Source organism: Dama dama, chromosome 16, assembly GCF_033118175.1.
Source record: "Dama dama isolate Ldn47 chromosome 16, ASM3311817v1, whole genome shotgun sequence".
NCBI lineage: Eukaryota > Metazoa > Chordata > Mammalia > Artiodactyla > Cervidae > Dama > Dama dama.
Genome location: NC_083696.1, coordinates 36,125,739 through 36,147,931, shown reverse-complemented (window position 1 = coordinate 36,147,931; position 22,193 = coordinate 36,125,739). Strand labels below are relative to the sequence as shown.

The following is a 22,193-nucleotide window of genomic DNA, read 5'->3' as shown; positions in this document are numbered from 1 at the left end:
AAGATGATAAAATTATTTTCATCAAACACCACTGAAGCCCACTTTCCAGTCCATGCCTAGTCCTTTGCCAAACATATAGCAGGCAAAAACACAAATGTTGAACAGGAAAATTACATAAGAGAGTTCATGGTTCTTAGTCCCAGGTTTAACCTAAGAGCTAAAGCATTTTTCCAAATGCAGGATTCCTGGGAGAAAGTCCAAGGGCGGATGATGGGTCAATGTCCAATGAATGTCCACTTGGTGATGCAGCTGAGGTGTGCCACTGCCAGGCCACAAGGGACCTCAGTGGTCACCAGCAGCAACCATGAATGTCGTCAGAGCTGAAGAATGACTTCTACTCCCCAATCCAAGCTACTGGCACAGGGCCAGGCTGAGCAAGCATTCACTGAGTCCCCAACAAGTGATTACCAACTGGGCTCCTACCTTAATATGCCTGCTCAGCTGTGTAGGAAACTTTTCTTCTTCGACATCTTTGACAGCTGCTTTGCCTCTGAACAGATCTATGGTCATGCCAGGAGGAAGCAATCCTTGGTGCTGCTGCCACTTCAATGCCTATGAGAAGAGAAATCCACTTGGGTGCTTTTAAAACCTAGTCCTGATTGCTCAAAGCCTGAAAGGGTGGGGTTCACAGAAGTGTGAGTCATCCAGACCCACCATCTCTGGCCATCCAAACACAACACAGCCTGGGCTATTCTGTGTGTTCTAGGATCAGAGGTTGATCTCAAGGTGGGAGGGGATTCTCAGAGCTAATGGGTCCAAGTTTCTACAGCCATTTTCTTAATAGGTGTGACTCCTATTATAAATAAAATTTGAAAAACAAAAATTTCCCATAGTTCCCAACATCCAAACACAGCTACAATTAGCATTTCATATGTTACCTTTTAGTATTTTCCCCCAACATGTTTAATTTATATAGCTATAATTACACCTTATGTAAAATTTTATAGCCTGTTTTCACCTATCATTATATCATGCTATGACATAACCAACATTTTCTATTCTAACATTATATTCTCTACTAGTGGGTATTTCATAGCTTATTTAATATATTAATGGACATTTATATTGCTTCTAATTTTTGCATTCATCTAAATAATGCTGCAGTGAATAGCCTTGGATATAAGGCTTTTTCTATTATCAGGATATTCTCCCCCAGAATTAGATTCCTAGAACAGAAATTACTGAATTGAAAAAAGAACACAAACAGCTAAGGCTCTTTAGACACACTACCAAAATGTTTTCCCAAAAAGACACAACTACAATAGCAATCACAACTGCATTATAGGGAATGGAAAAACCATGGACGTTGGAGACAGACGGCCCTAGTTTGTCAACTGAGGTATTCTGAATCCCTAATTTGCCAACCAAAAGTCCAGAGAAAAGCCTAATTTCTAGAGTTGATGAAGGGATGAAACAATATATGTTACATTACACAGGGACATGATCAGTGTTTATTCTCTTTTCCCTTTGTTATATCAACAAAACTCAATAATTTTGGATGTCATTTAAAAACTCTAATGAGTGGAAAACTATGCCCTACTTTAGTAAATTCTCTGATTAGTCTGACCTCTTCTATTAATACATGTTTGTTAACGACATATACATCTTCTGTTAACTGTTTACGCATGTTCTTTGTTCACTTATCTACAGTTGGCTCACATTTTTCTTATCAATGTGTAAGCTTTGTAATGTGATCAAGATATTGTATCTGTTCATGTTTCCCAAAAAGAATTTTTTCCCCCAATCTACCTATTTATTTATTATAGATTTAAAGGTTTCATCTAAGTTAAACTCTCAAGTAATGAAATTTGTTGACCTTAACCTTGGTGTCTACTTCCTAAATCACAGGAAGTCCTGTGATAGGAAGTCTGATATATTACTACCTAAGTTGATCTATATTCTTAAAATATATATCTGAAATTATGATTATAAAACATGAGGGAAGACTCTTATCTGACATTTCTCCCCTATTCTAAAGTAGGTTCCCCAACACCATACGCTAAGTAATTCTTCCTGTCCGTAGGCTCTGTGACAGTCTCATTACCATCTATTGAATTCTGATAAATAATAGGGTCAATTTCTTGCACTGCTGTTGCACTGGATGCTGACTACCAAAATGATCTGAACTACGAACCTCTGTTAAATGCTTCACTATTTCTAGGGCTAATATGTTCAACATTCTTCTTCCCAAAATTTCTTCATGAATATACTTCTCTAAGTTTATATTTCCAGATGAATACTAGAATTCTTTTGTGATACAGTTCTAAACCCATTGTGAACTGGTATCAAGTGTCAAGTCTTATCCAGGAAAATCAATGTTTTATCATCTTCTCAAATTTATTTCTCCTGGAAGCTTTGAAAGGATTCTGCCTTTTTAAAAAATGAAAATCATTTTTTTCTCACAAAAGTTAGGGCTAGAATTTTTATATTGTAATATTGTATAAACAAGAACTCTGTTCTCATTGAATATTTGAACTGGCTAGTGCTGATACACAGAAATGCAATCAACTTCTGTATGTTTTATATCTCACAAATTTACTAAATTTTCAAATTAATTCTATGATCACTATATTGTTTCTAAATACTGTTCTATTTTCTTTTCAAAATCCATATTTTGCTTATTTTTCATATTTTACTGTAATGACCAGAGGACTTATCTCCAATCAATGGGTACTCTCTGCACTCTTTACCTTGCAGTTTCAAAGCACTCCCATCTTTTAAAGGAAAAAACAAAAACCCCTCTCTTGCCCTCTGCTCTTCAGCTACTATGGCCCTCTCCCTTCTACATCACCTTCATCTCCTTCTTTTAACTACCAAGCTTCGTAAGTCACCTATACGTGCTGTCTTCACACCTCAGTTAATTTGCTATAACATAGCTTCTGTCCCCATCTTTCCACTGGAAGCGCATCTCAGATATCCCTATGACCAAAACCAGACTCCTTTGTGACCCTAATCTTCTCCATGATCTTGGCTGCTCTCAACTACAATAACCACTCATCTGCTTGAAACTCCTATTGCTTTTTCTAATACTATTCTTCTTGGTTTCCCTTTTCATCTTTCTGATTGTTCCCTTCTCTGTTCATCGTATGGACTTTAAGTGTTCCCTATGGCTTTCTTCTCAAATTTTTATTTTTCTTAGTCTACCTGCTTTTCCTAGGTAGTCATATTTTCATATATGGCTTCAATTACTACTGCAATTTCCAAATCTATAGCCATAGCCAAAACCTCAAAGTTGAAGTTCAGAGCCACAAATCCCAGTACATACACTGGACATCTCCACCTGTATGTCTCATAGGAACTTCAAAATTAGTACATCCCAAACTGATGGTCTGCTTCATCCTAACAAACTTGCCCTTCTTTTTATATTCTCCACCAAGTCAGTGAAGCCAGAATCCTAAAAGGGCAACCCAGAATGAAAGCCTCACTCACTCCTCAAATCTAACCATTATATGTGGAGGACAACATGAGTTTATTTCCACTCTTTCTAGGAACCCCACTGAAGTGACAATAATAAAGGAATAAAAAAGGTACATAACCCCAAAAGGCAGAGAGAATGAAAAAAGTAACAGCAGAAGAAAAACGTTAAATTTAAGAAGCTGCAAAGAGAATGGACCAGCTTGTAAACCAAGAACAGATAAAAATGAAACCTAATTACACAAGATGGGGATGAAGAAGCCATAAGCAGTAAGCCAAACTACCCTGCAAATTCCAAAAAAGCTTAGGAATTGAAGGAGCCACACATCCCCTCAAGGACAAGGCAGGGCATATGGCAATGATAAAATCTGAATGAAGAGCAATTAGCATCCAGGACCTATCTCAACTCTATGCATCAGGTGACTGCCTTGTCCAAGCCTCAAGAGAAGCTGCATGGTCAATTTTCTGGAAAAGCTGAGATCCCAGGTTATGGAAAAAGGCGGAGCTGAGGGGCAGAGTGTAAGTAAGAAGCTTCATGAAAACAGGGGGATTAAGTGCAAACTTGTATGCTGAACAGGGAGATTTCTCTAACCTCCACCCCCAGGGAGGAAACTAGAAGACTACTCTTTGGAAAAGCTGATCAGTCCAAGACAATATATCTACAGACACATGAGGACCTTCACTCAATTAATCTTATCAATTCTCAAACTCCACCTTCCATCCCTCCCCACACAATTTTCAGCTTTTCAGTACTTTACTCTTAAATCTGAGGGAAGCTTTTTTTTAAAACACTGGCACCAAAACAAACAGGTAGAAAAAAAGGAACTCAAAGAAAGTAGGGACATAATAGGGAGGAAAATAGTTTAAAAACTTGAATAGAGACCCATCGTATAGCACAGAGAACTGTATTTAATATCTTCATCTTATAATGACCTATAATAGAAAAAAAATCTAAAAATTATATATATTCAGTTATATATATGTATATACACATATATATAAATACATAGAGACAGAATGAGAGAGAGGGGGAAACAGGGAGGGCAGGAGAGAAGGAGAGAAAAAGAAAACAGCATCACTTTGCCATAACCTGAAAATAACACATCAATGTAAATCAACTATGCTTTAACACACCAGCAACAACAAAAACAATTCAGGAACAAAGTAACTGGCACTCTCCTCCCAGTTTCCCTATTGTAGGGACTCGATTTCTATGTGTAAGAACTAGAGACTGACTGAATACTGAACCAACTACCTTACCCATTATCCCATCCCCACCCCCTTCTTTAGTTTATGCATGATTTCTCAACAAAAAGCTGAGCAGGCCCTTGCTCCATACCCAGTTTGGAAGCTAGGCATGAAATTTAGCCTATTATATTAATGGTATGTTCGACTGTTTGTGACCCCGTGGACAGTAGCCTACCAGGCTCCGCGGTCCATGGGATTTTCCAGGCAAGAATGTTGGAGTGGGCTGCCATTTCCTTCTCCAGGGGATCTTCCCAACACAGGGATCGAACCCGGGTCTCCTGCATTGCTTTACCGTCTGAGCCACAAGGGAAGCCCTATTAATGGTGGAAGAGTATGGGGCACCAGATCAAATTATGCCATTCCCACCAGTGATAACTTTCTTTAAAATATCACCCTAAGGCTCTGTTCCTGGCCTTCTTAACACATCCCCACCCATCAACAGAAAATTGGATTAAAGATTTACTGAGCATGGCCCCACCCATCAGAACAAGACCCAGTTTCCCCCTCAGTCAGTCTCTCCCACCAGGAAGCTTCCATTAGCCTCTTATCCTTCTCCATCAGAAGGCAGACAGACTGAAAACCACAATCACAGAAAACTAACCAATCTGATCACATGGACCACAGGTTTATCTAACTCAATGAAACCAGGAGCCATGCCATGTAGGGCCACCCAAGATGGATGGGTATGGTGGAGAGTTCTGATAAGAACTGAAAAGGAAATGGCAAACCACTTCAGTATTCTTGCCTTGAGAACCCCATGAACAGTATGAAAAGGCAAAAAGATAGGACAGATGAACTCCCCAGGTCGGTAGGTGCCCAATATGCTACTGGAGATCAGTAGAGAAATAACTCCAGAAAGAATGAAGAGACGGAACTAAAGCAAAAACAACACCAAGTTGTGGATGGGACTGATAATGGAAGTAAAGTTCAATGCTGTAAAGAGCAATACTGCATAGGAACCTGGAATGCTAGGTTCATGAATCAAGGCAAATTGGAAGTGGTCAAACAGGAGAAGGAAAGAGTGAATGTCAACATTTTAGGAATCAGCAAACTAAAATGGACTGGAATGGGTGAATTTAATTCAGATGACTTTTTTTTTTTTTGACATGTAAAAGGTCTTAGTTTATTCTCTCTTTCATGAAAAATCTGCACAATCACCACAGATACAGTCACTGCAGAATCTTTACTCCTTCTGTTGTCCAACCTTCAGCTCACTTTTTGCCAGCACCAACACTGGCCTTTGCAGTCCCCCTGACTTTCTTCATTCTGTTCTTGCGTTCCTTTTGCTGTTTTCTTAAGGTCTTTTTCTTCTCATAGAGGCCACGCCTTGCAAGCCTATGTTTGGGCTCATTCTTCTCTGTATAATCCAAGGAATCGTAAATCATGCCAAAGCCAGTTGTCTTGCCACCACCAAAATGGGTTCTGAATCCAAATACAAAGATGACATCTGGTGTGGTCTTATACATTTTGGCCAGTTTTTCCCGAATTTCTCTTTTAGGTACTGTTGCCTCTTCCAGGGTGAAGAACATCAATGACCATTCGTTTCCGCTGAAGCAGTCAGTTGGTCATAAACTTCCTAGTCTGGATAGTTACTGTGTCGTTCATGATGGCGGCTGATCTTCAAGCAGCCAGGGAGGAAAACAGCTCAGATGACTTTTATATCTACTACTGTGGGCAGGAATCCCTTAGAAGAAACGGAGCAGCCATCACAGTCAACAGGAGAGTCCGAAATGCAGTACTTGGATGCAATCTTAAAAACGACAGATGATCTCAGTTTGTTTCCAAGGCAAACCATTCAGTATCACAGTAATTCAAGTCTATGCTCCAACCAGTAATGCTGAAGAAGCTGAAGTTGAATGGTTCTATGAAGACCTATTAAGACCTTGTAAAACTAACACCCAAAAAAGATGTCCTTTTCATTATAGGGGACTGGAATGCAAAAGTAGGAAGTTAAGAAATACCTGGAGTAACAGGCAAATTTGGCCTTGGAGTACAGAATGAAGCAGGGCAAAGGCTAATAGAGTTTTGCCAAGAGAACATACTGGTCATAGCAAACACCCTCTTCCAACAACACAAGAGAAGACTCTAAACGTGGACATCACCAGATGGTCGGTACCGAAATCAGATTGATTATATTCTTTGCAGCCAAAGATAAGAGAAGCTCTATACAGTCAGCAAAAACAAGACTGGGAGCTGACTGTGGCTCATTCCTTATTGCCAAATTCAGACTTAAATTGAAGAAAATAAGGAAAACCACCAGACCATTCAGGTATGACCTAAATCAAATACCTTACGATCATACAGTGGAAGTGACAAGCAGATTCAAGGGATTAGATCTGATAGACAGAGTGCCTGAACAACTATGGACAGAGGTTTGTGACATTATACAGGAGGCAGGGATCAAGACCATCCCCAAGAAAAAGAAATGCAAAAAGGCAAAATGGTGGTTTGAGGAGGCCTTACAAATAGCTGTGAAAAGAAGAGAAACAAAAGGCAAAGGAGAAAAGGAAAGATATACCCATTTGAATGCAGAGTTCCAAAGAATAGCAAGGAGAGATAAGAAAGCCTTCCTCAGCGATCAATGCAAAGAAATAGAGGAAAACAAAAGAATGAGAAAGACTAGAGATCTCTTCAAGAAAATTAGAGATACCAAGGGAACACTTCATGCAAAGATGGGCACAATTAAGGACAGAAATGGTATGCACCTAACAAGCAGAAGATATTAAGAAGAGGTGGTAAGAATACACAGAAGAACTATACAAAAAAGATCTTCACGACCCAGATAATCACGATGGTGTGATCACTCACCTAGAGCCAGACATCCTGGAATGTGAAGTCAAGTGGGCCTTAGGAAACATCACTACTAACAAAGCTAATGGAGGTGATGGAATTCCAGTTGAGCTATTTCAAATCCTAAAAGATGATGCTGTGAAAGTGCTGCACTCAATAGGCCAGCAAATTTGGAAAACTCGGCAGTGGCCACAGGACTGGAAAAGGTCAGTTTTCATTCCAATCCTTAAGAAAGGCAATGCCAAAAAATGATCAAACTACCACATAATTGCACTCATCTCACATACAAGTAAAGCAATGCTCAAAATTCTCCAAGCCAGGCTTCAGCAATATGTGAACCGTGAACTTCCAGATGTTTAGGCTGGATTTAGAAAAGGCAGAGGCACCAGAGACCAAATTGCCAACATCCACTGGATCATCGAAAAGCAAGAGAATTCCAGAAAAATATCTACTTCTGCTTTATTGACCATGCCAAAGTCTTTGACTGTGTGGATCACAACAAACTATGGAAAATTCTTAAAGAAATGGAAATACCAGACCACCTCACCTGTCTCTTGAGAAATCTGTATGCAGGTCAGGAAGCAACAGTTAGAACTGGACATGGAACAGCAGGCTGGTTCCAAATAAGAAAAGGAGTATGTCAAGGCTGTATATTGTCACCCTGCTTATTTAACTTATATGCAGAGTACATCATGAGAAACCCTGGGCTGGATAAAGCACAAGCTGGAATCAAGATTGCCAGGAGAAATATCGGTAACCTCAGATATGCAGATGACACCACCCTTATGGCAGAAAATCCAGAAGAACTAAAGAGCCTATTGATGAAAATGAAAGAGGAGCATAAAAAAGTTAGCTTAAAACTCAACATTCAAAAAACTAAGATCATGGCATCTGGTCCCATCACTTCATGGCAAATATATGGGGAAACAATGGAAACAGTGACAGATTTTATTTTGGGGGGCTCCAAAAATCACTGCAGATGTTGACTGCAGCCATGAAATTAAAAGACTCTTGCTCCTTGGAAAAGAAATTATGACCAACCTAGACAGCATATTAAAAAGCAGAGTCATTACTCTGCCAACACAGGTCTGTCTAGTCAAAGCTATTGTTTTTCCAGTGGTCATGTATGGATGTGAGGGTTGGACTATAAAGAAAGCTGAGCGCCAAAGAATTGATGCTTTTGAACTGTGCTGCTGGAGAAGACACTTGCGCGTCCCTTGGACTGCAAGGAGATCCAACCAGTCCGTCCTAAAGGAGATCAGTGCTGAACATTCACTGAAGAACTAATGCTGAAGCTGAAACTCCAATACTTTGGCCACCTGATGTGAAGAACTGACATCTGAAAAGACCCTTATGCTGGGAAAGTTTGAGGGCGGGAGAAGGGGATGACAGAGGATGAGATGGTCGAATGGCATCACCGACCGACTCAATGGACATGAGTTTGAGTAAACTCCAGGAGCTGGTGATGGACAGGAAGGCCTCGCGTGCTGCAGACCATCGGGTTGCAAAGAGTTGGACACGACTGAGCAAGTGGACTGAACTGAACTTAACACTCTCCCTTAACAAACATCTGTAACCTGCCTGTGTACTTACCATGCCTCACCTCTCTTAATGTCCTCTAAGTTTCTTAGTTTGTCCTAATAGTTGTTGGGATTCCCTGGTGACTCAGACAGTAAAGAATCTGCCTGTAATGCAGGAGACCTGGATTTGATCCCTGGGTTGGGAAGATACCCTGGAGGAGAGCATGGCAACCCAATATTCTTGCCTGGAGAATCTCATGGACAGAGGAGCCTGGCGGGCTAGTCCATGGGGCCACAAAGAGTTGGACGCAACTGAGCGACTAAGCACAATAGTCATTACTATCATACCATAATTTGTTAAATGCTGTTTACTATTTAGTATCCATCTTTGCTACAAGAATATAAACTCCTCCAAGAAAGACCTCTTTATTTCATAGATATATCATAAGTATCTAAACAATGCCTGGCACATATCAGGTGCTTAATACTTGTAGAATGAATGTACACATGGCCTCTCCTGATGTTATCTTCTGTGGAGATTCTGAATGTGACTACCTCTTAACTATAGTATAAAAGAGTTTTTTTTCTAAGACGTTACCATTAAAAATATTTCATGTATACATTAAAAAAGATGCACAAATTCTATGAAACAAAACAATTTGTTAACATGCATATGTAAACTCTGGGTGGTAGGACTCCTACAACTTTTCTTGTATTTCAGAATAAACAAAACCTTGGTAAGAGACATTGCTTACACAAGCAAACACTCAAAAACTTACCTCTGTGTACCCTTTCTTAGGAAGTTACCAGAAGTACTCCATTAAAAGAAGGTTCTAAACTATGAGAAGGAAAACATGTTCCTGAAAAATATGACCCAGAACTCTCAGTATGAAGATGAAAGAACTCCCAGTACAATCACTGTGCAGGAAACCATGAGAACAAGAGAGAGAAGGGCCTCAGGGAAAATATCAGCAAGCAGGGGGAAAGGGAGAATTTTTACACTTATTGGAATGATACAGGATGAAGAAGCAAAAGTTACACAGAAAACTAGGCAAAAGAAAGAAATTAAGCAATCAGTGCAAAGAATCATCAAAATTACATAAGAAATTAAATAGTTATTTTTTGTCTACAAACAATATTGATGTAAAGATAATGTAAACATTGAAATGATTTAACCAAAAGTTGTGATGTAACTATACTGAAAATCCAGAGAAAGAAGAATGTGTGCATGTTGTGGGAAATAGGTAAGAGAGAAATCATCTTCCACTAAAGTCAACAGTTAATGTTTAAAACTTTTTCTAAAAAAAATCAAAATATGACATTATAAGCATGATATTCAGCTACAAAGGTAAATGCCAAGAGTTAAAAATGGTTGTGGGAAGTAAGAAGGTAGAACAGGGCAGATGGAACTGTTTTCTCACTAAAAGCCCTGAGAAGTCAAAGTGTTAGTCACGCAGTCGTATCTGCCTCTTTGTGACCCCATGAACAGTGGCCCACCATATTCTTTACCATCTGAGCCACCAAGGAAGTTCTAAAAGCCTTGAGGTACTACTTAAATTATGCACATCTATCACTTAGGTAAAAAGTAAATTAAGAAATAAAGCAGCTTATTTTTGAATTTCAGAAACACTGTAAGCCTCTAACAGTAGCTTTTTGGCCCCTTTCAAAATGCAGATTTAGTGTAAAAAGGCTATTTACATCTCTATTAATGACTTGTAACTCTGCTATTTATGTAACATCTAACACTCTAGACAGCTTTATAAATAATAATGACAATGCTAATACTACTACTACTGCTTAAAAAAATAAAAAAGAAACACCACTGGCAGCTACCATTTACTGAGTATTAACAAGGTGCCAGTCAATATACAATTGCTTTAAGTACATTTTATCTCCTTTAATCCTTAGTACAACACCATGATGAGTAAATGGGATCAAAACAGTTAGGCAATGTGTCCAACACCGCAGCCGGTAAGTGAGAGAGCTCAGATTCTAACTATGGCAAATATTTCTTCCGGTGTTCTGACTCGATGATCAACAATGTCAAGATAGGACAATCAATTTTATTGTTACTCTAAATCCGTCTCCAGAGTGTATGCCCGTAACCACTAATCTGCACTACCACTCCTAGGAAGGACGAATGTGGCACGGCACAGCTGTTGGTACAAGCAGTTCTATAGGTAGTTCCCAGTTCTTAGGTTAATTTCTTTAGCTCATACATAAGAGTTTATACACAAGAAACATTACCAGGAGTCCACAGGAATTTCTGTTCCAAAGACTAATTACCTGACCCAGCAATGCCATGAGACGAGATGGAGGCACCACGCTGACTTCCCCAGCTAAGGCCTGGGCAATGGCTGCTCTTCTCTTCTCTTTGCTACTGCCATCGGGATATGCCTGAAAAAGGAGAGGGGCATAGCATCATTTCCAAGAAATGGAAAAAGATATACATGTGCTTATTTTTTAAAAAAGAGCAACAGTAACGAAGCAGAAACATTCAAAACGCAAAAGATAAAAAGAAACTACCCAGTTAAACAGAGGATTAATCAAATTAATTAGTTTTTTAAAATGATGTCTCAATTCTACCCACTTGCATTTCAAAAGCATGAGCTGAGACAGAACTGAGGTTAGCCAATCCACAGTTAGTTCTGAAAAGAGCCTCAAAATAGTAAATAATAAATATATGTCAAGCAAGCAAAGTCACTCAGTCGTGTCCGACTCTTTGCGACCCCATGGGCTGTGGCCTACCAGGCTCCTCCATCCATGGGATTTTCCAGGCAAGAATACTGGAGTGGGTTGCCATTTCCTTCTCCAGGGGATCTTCCTAACCCAGGGATCGAACCCAGGTCTCCCGCATTGCAGGCAGACGCTCTACCCTCTGAGCCACCAAGGAAGCCCAAATATATGTCAAAGAGTCTCATAGTAATAAGTATACGTCAATAATAATAAACTATGTAAAAGTCAGAGTTGTTTTTCCAGTTTTTAAAAAATCTGCAAAGCCAAGGATTCTTTTATAATCTTTAATAATTTCTTTCAGTCAAATGACTTCCAGCCCAGAAGTTCTTTAACAACTCTAACTTAAATTCTGTCCTGGCAATCTAAACTCCTTCTTTTATCCTCATGGTTTCCTTGAGTTTACTCTAACTTTCCATTACTCAGGGCCTATTAAATTCTTCTTCCTCCTATTTAGAAAACCTTCTGGTAAAAGGCTGGCTGAGAAAGAATGAAACTATATCTAAGAGTTTTGAAGAATGGTATCAATCATAATGCTCTACCAGGAGCATAAGCAGCTGAGAAGCAGAAACATAAGCTTTTAAGAAATAAAAGAAAAAAAAAAAAGAAATAAAAGAACTAAAAGGAAACTGCAGTTGTTAAGAGCTAAGGACACAAATGCACAGTGAACACACCAACAGTAGAGCAGTGCTTCTGGGCAGATACTTAGGCTAATAATAGAAATAACACCAGAATAAACTTTCTGCTTTTTTACTAATGAACACATAATCCTATATGATGGGGTGTGCGCAGAAGAGAAGGCCCTCAAGTACTCAGAAAATGAACAAGACTACCCTCTTTAATATATGCAAATTTCAACCAATGTAAATAAACAAAAAAGTATCATTGTAAAAATTAAAACAAAATTATAAAAAGTATCTAATAACATGGTTTGAAAAAATATCACATTATTGCACATTTTCAAAGTTAACAGCAGTTTCTTTTCATTATCAGTCTTACCTCTCGAGGATCGAAATAAGACCTGGCCAAGAGGTTTTCCAGATGAATATACCGCTCTGGCTGTGTTTGTTTTAACATGATCATGGGGTCAGTCTGTCTCAGAAGAGATCTGGCGGCACCCAATTCTCGGAGCTCTATCAATTCCAAAACAACCTGTAAAATTGAAAGAAAGTGGCGGTTTCAATGCATTCTCTTAACTCGTTTTCTTTTTCAGTACAATTTCCAACACAGAAATGGTCTGCCAAAGTGATTTCCAAATCACAAACCAGGAAATGCCCTTTTCCCTCTCCATAGGCAATTTCATGCAGACAACTAAAGTAGTTATACAATAATAACTTCCATCCTTCCTTTTTATCTACCAATCTCCCCTCCTCTCAGGTCTCTTATTCCAAATGTAAGATGCTAAAAAAAACTAAAAAGATGGAAATATATCCATGGGCTCCAGAGAAACTGTCCTTCAGTTACCAAAATTTTCTTTAGGGTATTACTAAACCCACATGGATTGTAAAGAAACAAACCCATTTCCCTATTTTCACTTCAAATCACACAACATTCTTATTTCCAGAAAGTCTACTCAGCTCTACTGTACAGTTAAACAATTTTATGATCTATGTACTGGTTTCCTGGCATAGAACTTCTAAAAACCTTGGAATCTCCCCACTAATAAATACCCTTGTTATTCATGAGCCCTCTGCATCACACCTAGTTAGCGCTACGGAGACGGCTCAGGATAGGGGCTGGTTACCACTAGGACCAACCACATGATTTGAGCGTTGTTGATGCTTTGAACTAGCCCAACCCCAAAGAGAGTCAAAGCACTGGAGGTTGAAAAAAAAAAAAAAAAGAACTGGAGGTTGAATGAAAAATTATGAAGCTTCCTGGTTGATGAATACTTCAATGCCAGGCGACAGACTAACCCTAACTCCATGGGTAGAAGGCACTGGAAACTGTGGTTCAGTACCCTCCCAAACCTTACCCTACATGTCTCTCTATTTGGCTGGTACTGATCTCTTCCCTTGATAATAAAATTGCCATCATCACTATGTCACTTTTCTGAGTTCTGCGTCATTCTACTAAAATATCAATTCTGAGTGGGTCATGAGGACCCTTAAGTTTGTGGCCAGTTGGTCAGAAGTGTGGGTGGCCCAAGACATCAAAGTATTGCTGGTGTGTGAAATAAAGACAGTCCTATAGAGGACTGAGCCCTTAACTTGTGGGGTCTACACCAACAAGTTAGTGGTTGGTTAGTGGTGGTCAGTGTCAGAACAAAACTTCAGTACACTATTTGGTGTATGAATGATTGATGTTAGAATAGATCATTTAATGGTTACTTGAGAAATAATACCAATTTGGGGAAATCTTGGCTTTTCCAAGAAGAGAGATAAAAATACGGAGTAGTGGGGACTTCTCTGTTGGTCCAGTGGCTGAGATTCCACGCTCCCAATGCAGGGGGCCCTGGTTCGATCCCTGATCAGGGAACTAGATCCCGCATGCTGCAACTAAGACTCAGTGCAGCCAAATAAATAAATAATAAATAAAATAAAGATTAAAAAAAAAAAAAAAAAACACAGAGTAACACTCAAGCTTCGAGAGTAAATTTTAAGGGCTGTCACAGCCCAAAACACTTGCAGAAATGCTTATGGATGCTCTCTGGTCAGGGACGCCCACAATAAACCCAGGTCCAGGAATCAGCATCATCCCCACTCTTACCTGTTCATAGAGGTCAATAAGGGTTTTGTCTGGCAATTTCAGAGACTGTATAGCCTGTAAAACAGTATCCCAATGGCCACTATTAATGTCAGCCACAAAACTCTCAATGCTGTCCACTGTATTCAGAGACACAGTCGTCTCTTCCTGCAAGGTAGCTAGCGCCCGATGTAGACTGTTCTCCTTGAGGTACTGCATAATGAGCCGGATCACACTGAAAGAAACAAGCATGTCATTCAGCTCAGGGATCCTCACTCACCAAAGATGCCACAAAACTAGGCCCAGTTTATTTTTCTCTGCAGCCATCCTCCTTTCACTACCCGCTTTCCATTTATCATGTGAGTAAAACCTTCCCTCCCCCAGCCCCCACATCATAGAATCTGAGTTACAGAAGACCCTGGGGATCACCCAGTTCCTACTTCGAACCTGTGCATAGAACTGGGGTTCAGTGAGGGGAAATAACTTGTCCCGTGTCTCTCAGTCAGAAAGCAAGATAGTACCAAGAAGACTCTCACACTTGCAAGGTCAGAGATCTTTTTATTATGCCAAGTTTCTTGTTAACTCATATGATTCCACTGTTGCACACTTTAGGAAAATATTTTAAACCTAGTCTACTCACTGACACAGAATACTCTAAATGACTGGATGGTTTGGTCCATTTTTAAATGACAACAAAAAAATATGAATTGAGACCTTTTTAACAGGGATTTGTTGAACACAAATAAGTAGAGCTATATTAGATGTAAATTCAAAACAAAGCTTTGTGTCCTCACAAAAATTAACACCTACCCACTGCCATTATTACTAAAATTTCAGGACAAGTGAAATAAAAACATGTGGATACACTTTCCCAAGGGAAAGAGGACCCAGACAATCTCCAAATATTGAGAGAACAAGCAACAATTTTCAGCATGTGACAGAAAATTTACAAGTCATTTACAGTTAAATATATACAACTAAAATTTCTTGGTCTTTGGCTTAGTATTAAGGAGTCTGGTGAATAATATTTTATATAGACAGTAAAAGTTCATGTACATTGCTGTATTACACTGTTCTTCTCTTGCCTTAGAAGTACACATATGGCTCATGCATATTTCTACTGGACAGCACGAGCATCAGGGGTCACACTGTCCAGATTGGAAGAGATTTCAGAATGGAATTTAGTCTGTTCTCTTTCCCGGGAAAGAAATAATAATCAAAACAAACAAAAAAAAATAATCAAAACACAATGACCGATGTTTACTTGACCAGTGTTCACAATATATCAGGTACTGTTCTAAGCATTTTTGACTCAGTTACTCCTCAAAACAACCCTATGAGGATGGCATTTACTCTTATGTCCATTTTACAGATGAGGATTTGGCCAGGAAACAGAGCTAAGTGGAAAAAGGAAGATTCAAACTGGCAGTGTGGCATGTGAGCATATATTGTTGTTGTTCAGTCACTCAGTTGTGTCTGACTCTTTGTGAACCCGTGGACTGCAGCAAGTCAGGCTTCCCTGTCTTTCATAATTCTCCTGGAGCTTGCTCAAACTCATGCCCATTGAGCCAGTGATGCCATCCAACCACTTCATCCTCTCTCATCCCTTTCACCTCCTGCCTTCAATCCTTCTCAGCACCAGGGTCTTTTCTAATGAGTCGGCTCTTTGCAACAGGGGGCCAAAGTAGTGGAGCTTCAGCATCAGTCCTTCCAATAGCCCAGATAAGAAAGCAAACCCCCTCTTCTTAAAAATAGTTCTTGCAGAAGGGAACTGAATACTGCTACTCACAGTGGTCTTTTCTCTCATGGGCCTGTTAAGAGACCCCAGCTTGGATCCTGCTGTTCCAATGCCACAGTTTCCCACAGCACACTTCCATTTACACTCCCACAATGAGACACCATGCTTGCAAAGAACTCATATTTGCTAGAGCCAAAATCAAATTCACTTTCTTCTTTGTGTAATACATAAGAGTTAAAAGTTTTGGAGATAGATTGGGATTTGAATCAGAGCTCTGCACTTACTGTGACTTTGGACAAGTCAGTTAAGGTCTCTGCCTATCTCCTCATCTGTTAAGAAAAATACCTACTCTGAAGGGTATACAGATCAGTCTGTAGGGCTGATCAAAGAGAAGATGACACTGCTTACAGTGTGACTAGCAGAGAAAATATTTAACACAGCAATTATTGATAATAAAAAAACATTCAGCAGCTCAGGGCTGGGAGAATGATCTGTTCTCACTTTTAATTCAGGGTCTGAAGCATGGAATCCTTTCCAATTCCTGCCAACTCCTAGTTGTCTTCATCCCCAGCACTCTCCATCACCCTTGTTTCACTTTTCTCCACAATACTTACCACCATCTGTAAGCCTATTTTACTTACTGCTTTTGTCTGCTGTTTTCCTTCCTCTTTCTATAAGGGCAAGGACTTTGGTCTGCTTCATTCACTACCATATTCCCAGGGTCTAGAGCAGGTACACAGCAGACTTCAATATTTCCTGAATGAATAAACCTCCCTTCCTCCTATGGCAGATCTTGAGGACAAGTCATCTCCCTTAACTCATGTTAAGTCTGCCGATTTAATTATTAAGCGTTGGCAAGAGCAAGTAGAGGATGGAGTCCTGGAGAAGTTCACCGAAGACTTTCTTCAGTCACTCATTAGTACCCCTCTCCCCCAAATCTATCATTCTCCTGGCCCAATTTCCACATTCTGTCCCTCCCTTGGGGCTACACAAAGCTCACTGGCCAACCAAAATTCAGCGCCACACGGAACCGGATAAAACAGCTAGTCGTTCTTTCATTCCAAAGACAATTATTGAGCCTCTACGACGTACTAGGAACCGAGACTGTGATGAAAAGCAGCCCCCAGGCGCCGACACAGGCTAGAAGGGTGGGCAAACGGTGACAACACCCGATTAAGAGCTAGGCAGAAGAAACCAGAGGGCCGTGTAAGCACACCAAACCACCGTGCTCAAGAGGGCAGGAAGAGAGGGCAGGTTAAGAGTGCGGCCCCCTGTGCAGATGAGACCGGAGTCCTGATTGGATGGCTAATCTGCTCAGTCTCAGGGCGCATCAGGAGACGGCGAGGGCTAGAACTCAGGTTTTGCGGGCACGTCCTACCCCTAGCCCCACGCCGCCTTCCACCGGGCTTTGGGCTTTCCGTTCGCTACTTTTTTGTGGGCCCGCCTCTGAAGCAGTCAGATCCCAGAAGCTTCTTTGTGGGGAAGTAAATACCCCTCCACTGCCCAACCTCTCGGACGCCTCCCTCGAGCAGCGTCCACCCCTCAACTCATCGACTCCCGGCCCGGCCACTTCGCGAACATCCGACACCACGAGACTCACTCTGAGGACTCGATTTCGATCGACATAGCGTTGTCTTTCCGGGCGCAGGCCCCACTCCACTCTCAGCCCAGTCGCGCAACGCACCAACAACACCTCCGGCGACCCACGTATGTCACTTCCGGCGACGTCGACGCCCGCTCTGGAGGCGGTGTGTACGGAAGAGGAGCGAGGACTACGTGTGGGGCGGGGCATTGCGGGGCGGGGCCTGCAGGCTGGGCTGTGCGGGGCGGAGCTTCGAGGGCCTTTCAGAAGTCTGAACCTAAGCGCCTGCCTTCAATCTTTCCCAGCATCAAGGTCTTCTCCAGTGAGTCAGTTCTTCGAAACAGGTGGCCAAAGTATTGGAGCTTCAGCTTCAGCATCAGTCCTTCCAATGAATATTCAGCACTGATTTCCTTTAGGATGGACTGGTTGGATCTCCTTGCAGTCCAAGGGACCCTCAAGAGTCTTCTCCAACACCACAGTTCAAAAGCATCAATTCTTCAGCGCTCAGCTTTCTTTATGGTACAACTCTAACATCTGTACATGACTACTGGAAAAACCATAGCCTTGATTAGATGGACCTTTCTCAGTAAAGTAATGTCTCTGCTTTTTAATATGCTATCTAGATTGGTCATAACTTCTTTTCCAAGGAGCAAGAGTCTTTTAATTTCATGGCTGCAGTCAACATCTGCAGTGATTTTGGAGCCTAAGAAAATAAAGTCTGTCACTGTTTACATTGTTTCCCCATATATTTGCCTTGAAGTGATGGGACTGGATGCCATGGTCTTAGTTTTCTGAATGTTGAGTTTTAAGCCAGCTTTTTCACTCTCCTCTTTCACGTTCATCAAGAGGCTCTTTAGTTCTTCTTCACTTTCTGCCATAAGGGTGGTGTCATCTGCATATCTGAGGTTACTGATATTTCTCCTGGCAATCTTGATTCCAGCTTGTGCTTCATCCAGCCCAGCATTTCTCATGATGTACTCTGCATGTAAGTTAAAATAAGCAGGTTGACAATATACAGCCTTGACATACTCCTTTTCCTATTTGGAACCAGCCTGCTGTTCCATGTCCAGTTCTAACTGTTGCTTCCTGATCTGCATACAGATTTCTCAAGAGGCAGGTCAGTTGGTCTGGTATTCCCATCTCTTTCAGAATTTTTCAGTTAGTTGTCATCCACACAGTCAAAGGCTTTGGCATGGTCAATAAAGCAGAAGTAGATGTTTTTTTGGAATTCTCTTGCTTTTTGATGATCCAGTGGATGTTGGCAATTTGGTCTCTGGTGCCTCTGCCTTTCCTAAATCCAGCTTGAACATCTGGAAGTTCTTGATTCATGTACTGTTGAAGCCTAGCTTAGAGGATTTTGAGCATTACTTTGCTAACGTGTGAGATGAGTGCTATTGTGCGGTAGTTTGAACATTCTTTGGCATTGCCTCTCTTAGGGATTGGAATGAAAACTGACTTTTTCCAGTCCTGTGGCTGCTGCTGAGTTTTCCAAATTTGCTGGCCTATTGAGTGCAGCACTTTCACAGCATCAACTTTTAGGATTTGAAATAGCTCAACTGGAATTCCTGTGTATACCTATGGAATTCATATGTGTACGTATGGCTGATTCATGTTCATGTATGACAGAAACCAACACAATGTTGTAAAGTAATTATCCTCCAATTAAAACTAAATAAATTAGTAAAAGATAGGGCTGATTAATATATTGCAAATCAGGCAATATTTGCAGGAAAAGTTTATTGAGTTTAAATAAATGAAAGATTTTGAAGCCAAAACACAGTTTAATTAATCTAATTAGGAAAAGTTTGAGACTCCAAATTTGCATACTCACTTCTTGGAAAGACCTAAATTATTTGTAGCCTTTTTTTCCAACTAAGTATTTAGTTGAAAATGGTTTCACAGCAGTGGTACAATTCCTGGAAATAGAATGAAACCAGATGCAAATGTGTAAAGGGAGATTTGAGACTTCTTTTAATAGACTTGAAACCATACATCATTAAATTAGTAGAGTCGAATGAAATGTAGATATATCAATGAATTTCATAAAGATTATTTTTAAAAATACTTTATTGCCATCCTGTACAATTTTTTAAAATTTGCAGCACAGTGATAAGAAATCTATGTTGTCAAATTACATATTGAAATGATTTATCTGGAGATTTTCTACCGGTTTTCAGTCTTATCTGATACTTTCCCCAAAGGTCTGCCACACAACTTCTCTGTAAACTCTTAAATACTTCTCCTTCTTTCATATCTTCTCAGTTTCCCATTAACTTTTGAAAGACATGGTCTCCAAGATCTCCAAGATCAAAGGTCTTAAGAGTCAAAATATTTGTTCCAGCGTGTAGTCAGGCATCGAGATAGGCGTATGATTTCTGACATATTTTTTAACTATCCCATCTCATGATGCAACATAGAAAATTCTTATAACAGCTTCCTTGAAAAGAAGACACTACTCATTTTCAACAATTAGCGTATGCCTTCATTTTCTCTACCTAGTACTTAACAGGTTATTCTTACTTGCATTAAGTTTACTTCTCTATTTTGCTTATACAAGTAAGTCTTCTCTATAATTACTTTAAACATTTTTTATTGATTTACAATGTTTTGTTAGTTTCAGGTGTATGGCAATATAATTACTTAATACCAAATTTTGGTCTAGTGTCCGTCACACCTCTGCTATCATTTTGAATGGAATGGCTTCTCTTCTTATAATTTATATTAAATCTAAACTTGTTAATTATACACACAGCAAGCATCTCACTGCTTCATTATGTCTTTAGTAGTAATGCCCAAGGATTTAAATATTGAAATCCATATCACTATATTTTATAACAAATTAATTTATTTTTATTTTCCTACATATTAGGCTTTATATTAATATTTTCAATATCTATGTGAGTAGATTATGTTATTTGAATTTCACGATACTAAAGAAAAAGTTACAGAATATTTGGATGGCCATAAGCCTAATAGTACTCAAACATGTTGAGAAGATCGCTGCCAGAAATTATTCCAACCAAGAGAATGACTCCAATCTCTTATTATTTTCCTTACTCTCATCTTTTAACCTTGGAAAGATATTTTAGAAAATAATATCTTTTGTAATAAAGAAACATTTATGTGAAGTACGGCAATTCCTTTGGTTTCACTTCAGTTTCTATTTATTCTGTCAATTATAGGTACAATTAAATTGGTTACTTTTTCTCTAAATAATAGCATATGTTGTATCATCCCATTTATGAAAACACAGGTCCACAATTCCTTATCTGTAATTCTGAAATTTAAAAAACTGTGAAAATTGAATGTTTTATATACTTTATAAGTCATTTAGCAGCAAAATCTGTCCTGAATTTAAGTGAGGCTATTTGCAGTCTTTTAAAAATCTTTTAGTGTGAACACTCTTATGCAGAAGTGTTAATATACTAAATTATGTATCACTTAGATCCTGCTGGGAGATATAAGATATACAGTATATATACACCATATTATCTTACCAAAATATAAAAATTCCAAACTCCAAAACATATCTAGACTCAAGATTTTCAAAAAGAGTTTCATGAGCCTATTCTACCTACCTATCTACCCAGTCTGCTATTATATGCATACATAAAGGTTCTTTGGATGTTATTCACCTAACATCATCTGGGTAACCAGATCTGGACAAATAGTATTTTCTTTTCATTATTCTACATCGTTAAAATTCCTTTTTCATAAACATGTAAAAATTAGATTTTTTTTTTTTTTTTTTTTTTTTTAGTTTTTCAAGAGGAAAAGTTACAGTACTCAAAGACACAAATGTCACTTATCTGAAAAATTAACGTGTGGAAAAATTCAATCTCTGATCATTCTAATTTCAGAAAAAAAAAATTTCTCTAAACTAAAGGAAAAAAGGTGTGTGGGAAGGTGTTTGGTGTTTGGGAGGTTGTAAACTACGAGCAGAGGAACCTGGCAGGCTACAGTCCATAGGGTCGCACAGAGTCGGACACGACTGAGTGACTGAGCATGCACACAATCTATATTCTAGCTGCACTGCTTTTGCTGCTTGAGAAAAATTCCTGGTACAAAGTAGCCTGTTTCAAGTCAGAGCTTATTTGTTACGGGGTCTGTGGTTTATGCACCCATGGCAATCAGATCCTCAGAAGTCATTCTTGAGAAATGAAACTTCATGATTACAGGTAGCAGCCGCAGAGGTATCCTCATTCTTCACTTCTTTGATACGTTGGATTTTTAATCTCTGACTGACAGCCAATGTCCCTGGCAACACAAATCCTCCTCCTCCACATTTCCTCTGTAACAAGGGAGTTGACTGTGACATTTGTTACTATTTGTAACCAAACTTCAAGCTTTATCTAATTAGGGAGTTTCCCCCCCTAAACTGGCTGCTTATGTAAGTCTTCTGTATCCAAGCTACATAACCCATCAGTTTCCACAGCCTTTCTATTCCTAAAACATAAGCTTTATTTTGCTAATCCCTTATTAG

At 39.5% G+C, this 22,193-nt stretch overlaps 1 protein-coding gene and 1 pseudogene across 1 annotated transcript in view; both read right to left on the bottom strand.

Annotated features, from left to right (window-relative positions):
- SMU1 (SMU1 DNA replication regulator and spliceosomal factor) overlaps positions 1-17,867 on the bottom strand; it is a 30,333-nt gene extending 12,466 nt beyond the window's left edge. Inside the window, exons 1-5 of the mRNA XM_061163828.1 lie at positions 17,729-17,867; positions 14,415-14,625; positions 12,705-12,857; positions 11,259-11,369; positions 424-552 (exon numbers count right to left, since the gene is read on the bottom strand). Of these exons, the coding sequence (XP_061019811.1) occupies positions 424-552; positions 11,259-11,369; positions 12,705-12,857; positions 14,415-14,625; positions 17,729-17,754 (630 nt within the window). The 5' untranslated portion in view covers positions 17,755-17,867. The remainder of the gene's footprint in view (positions 1-423; positions 553-11,258; positions 11,370-12,704; positions 12,858-14,414; positions 14,626-17,728) is intronic.
- LOC133071271 (small ribosomal subunit protein eS24-like) lies at positions 559-6,933 on the bottom strand (annotated as a pseudogene).
- Positions 17,868-22,193: the final 4,326 nt, after the last annotated feature.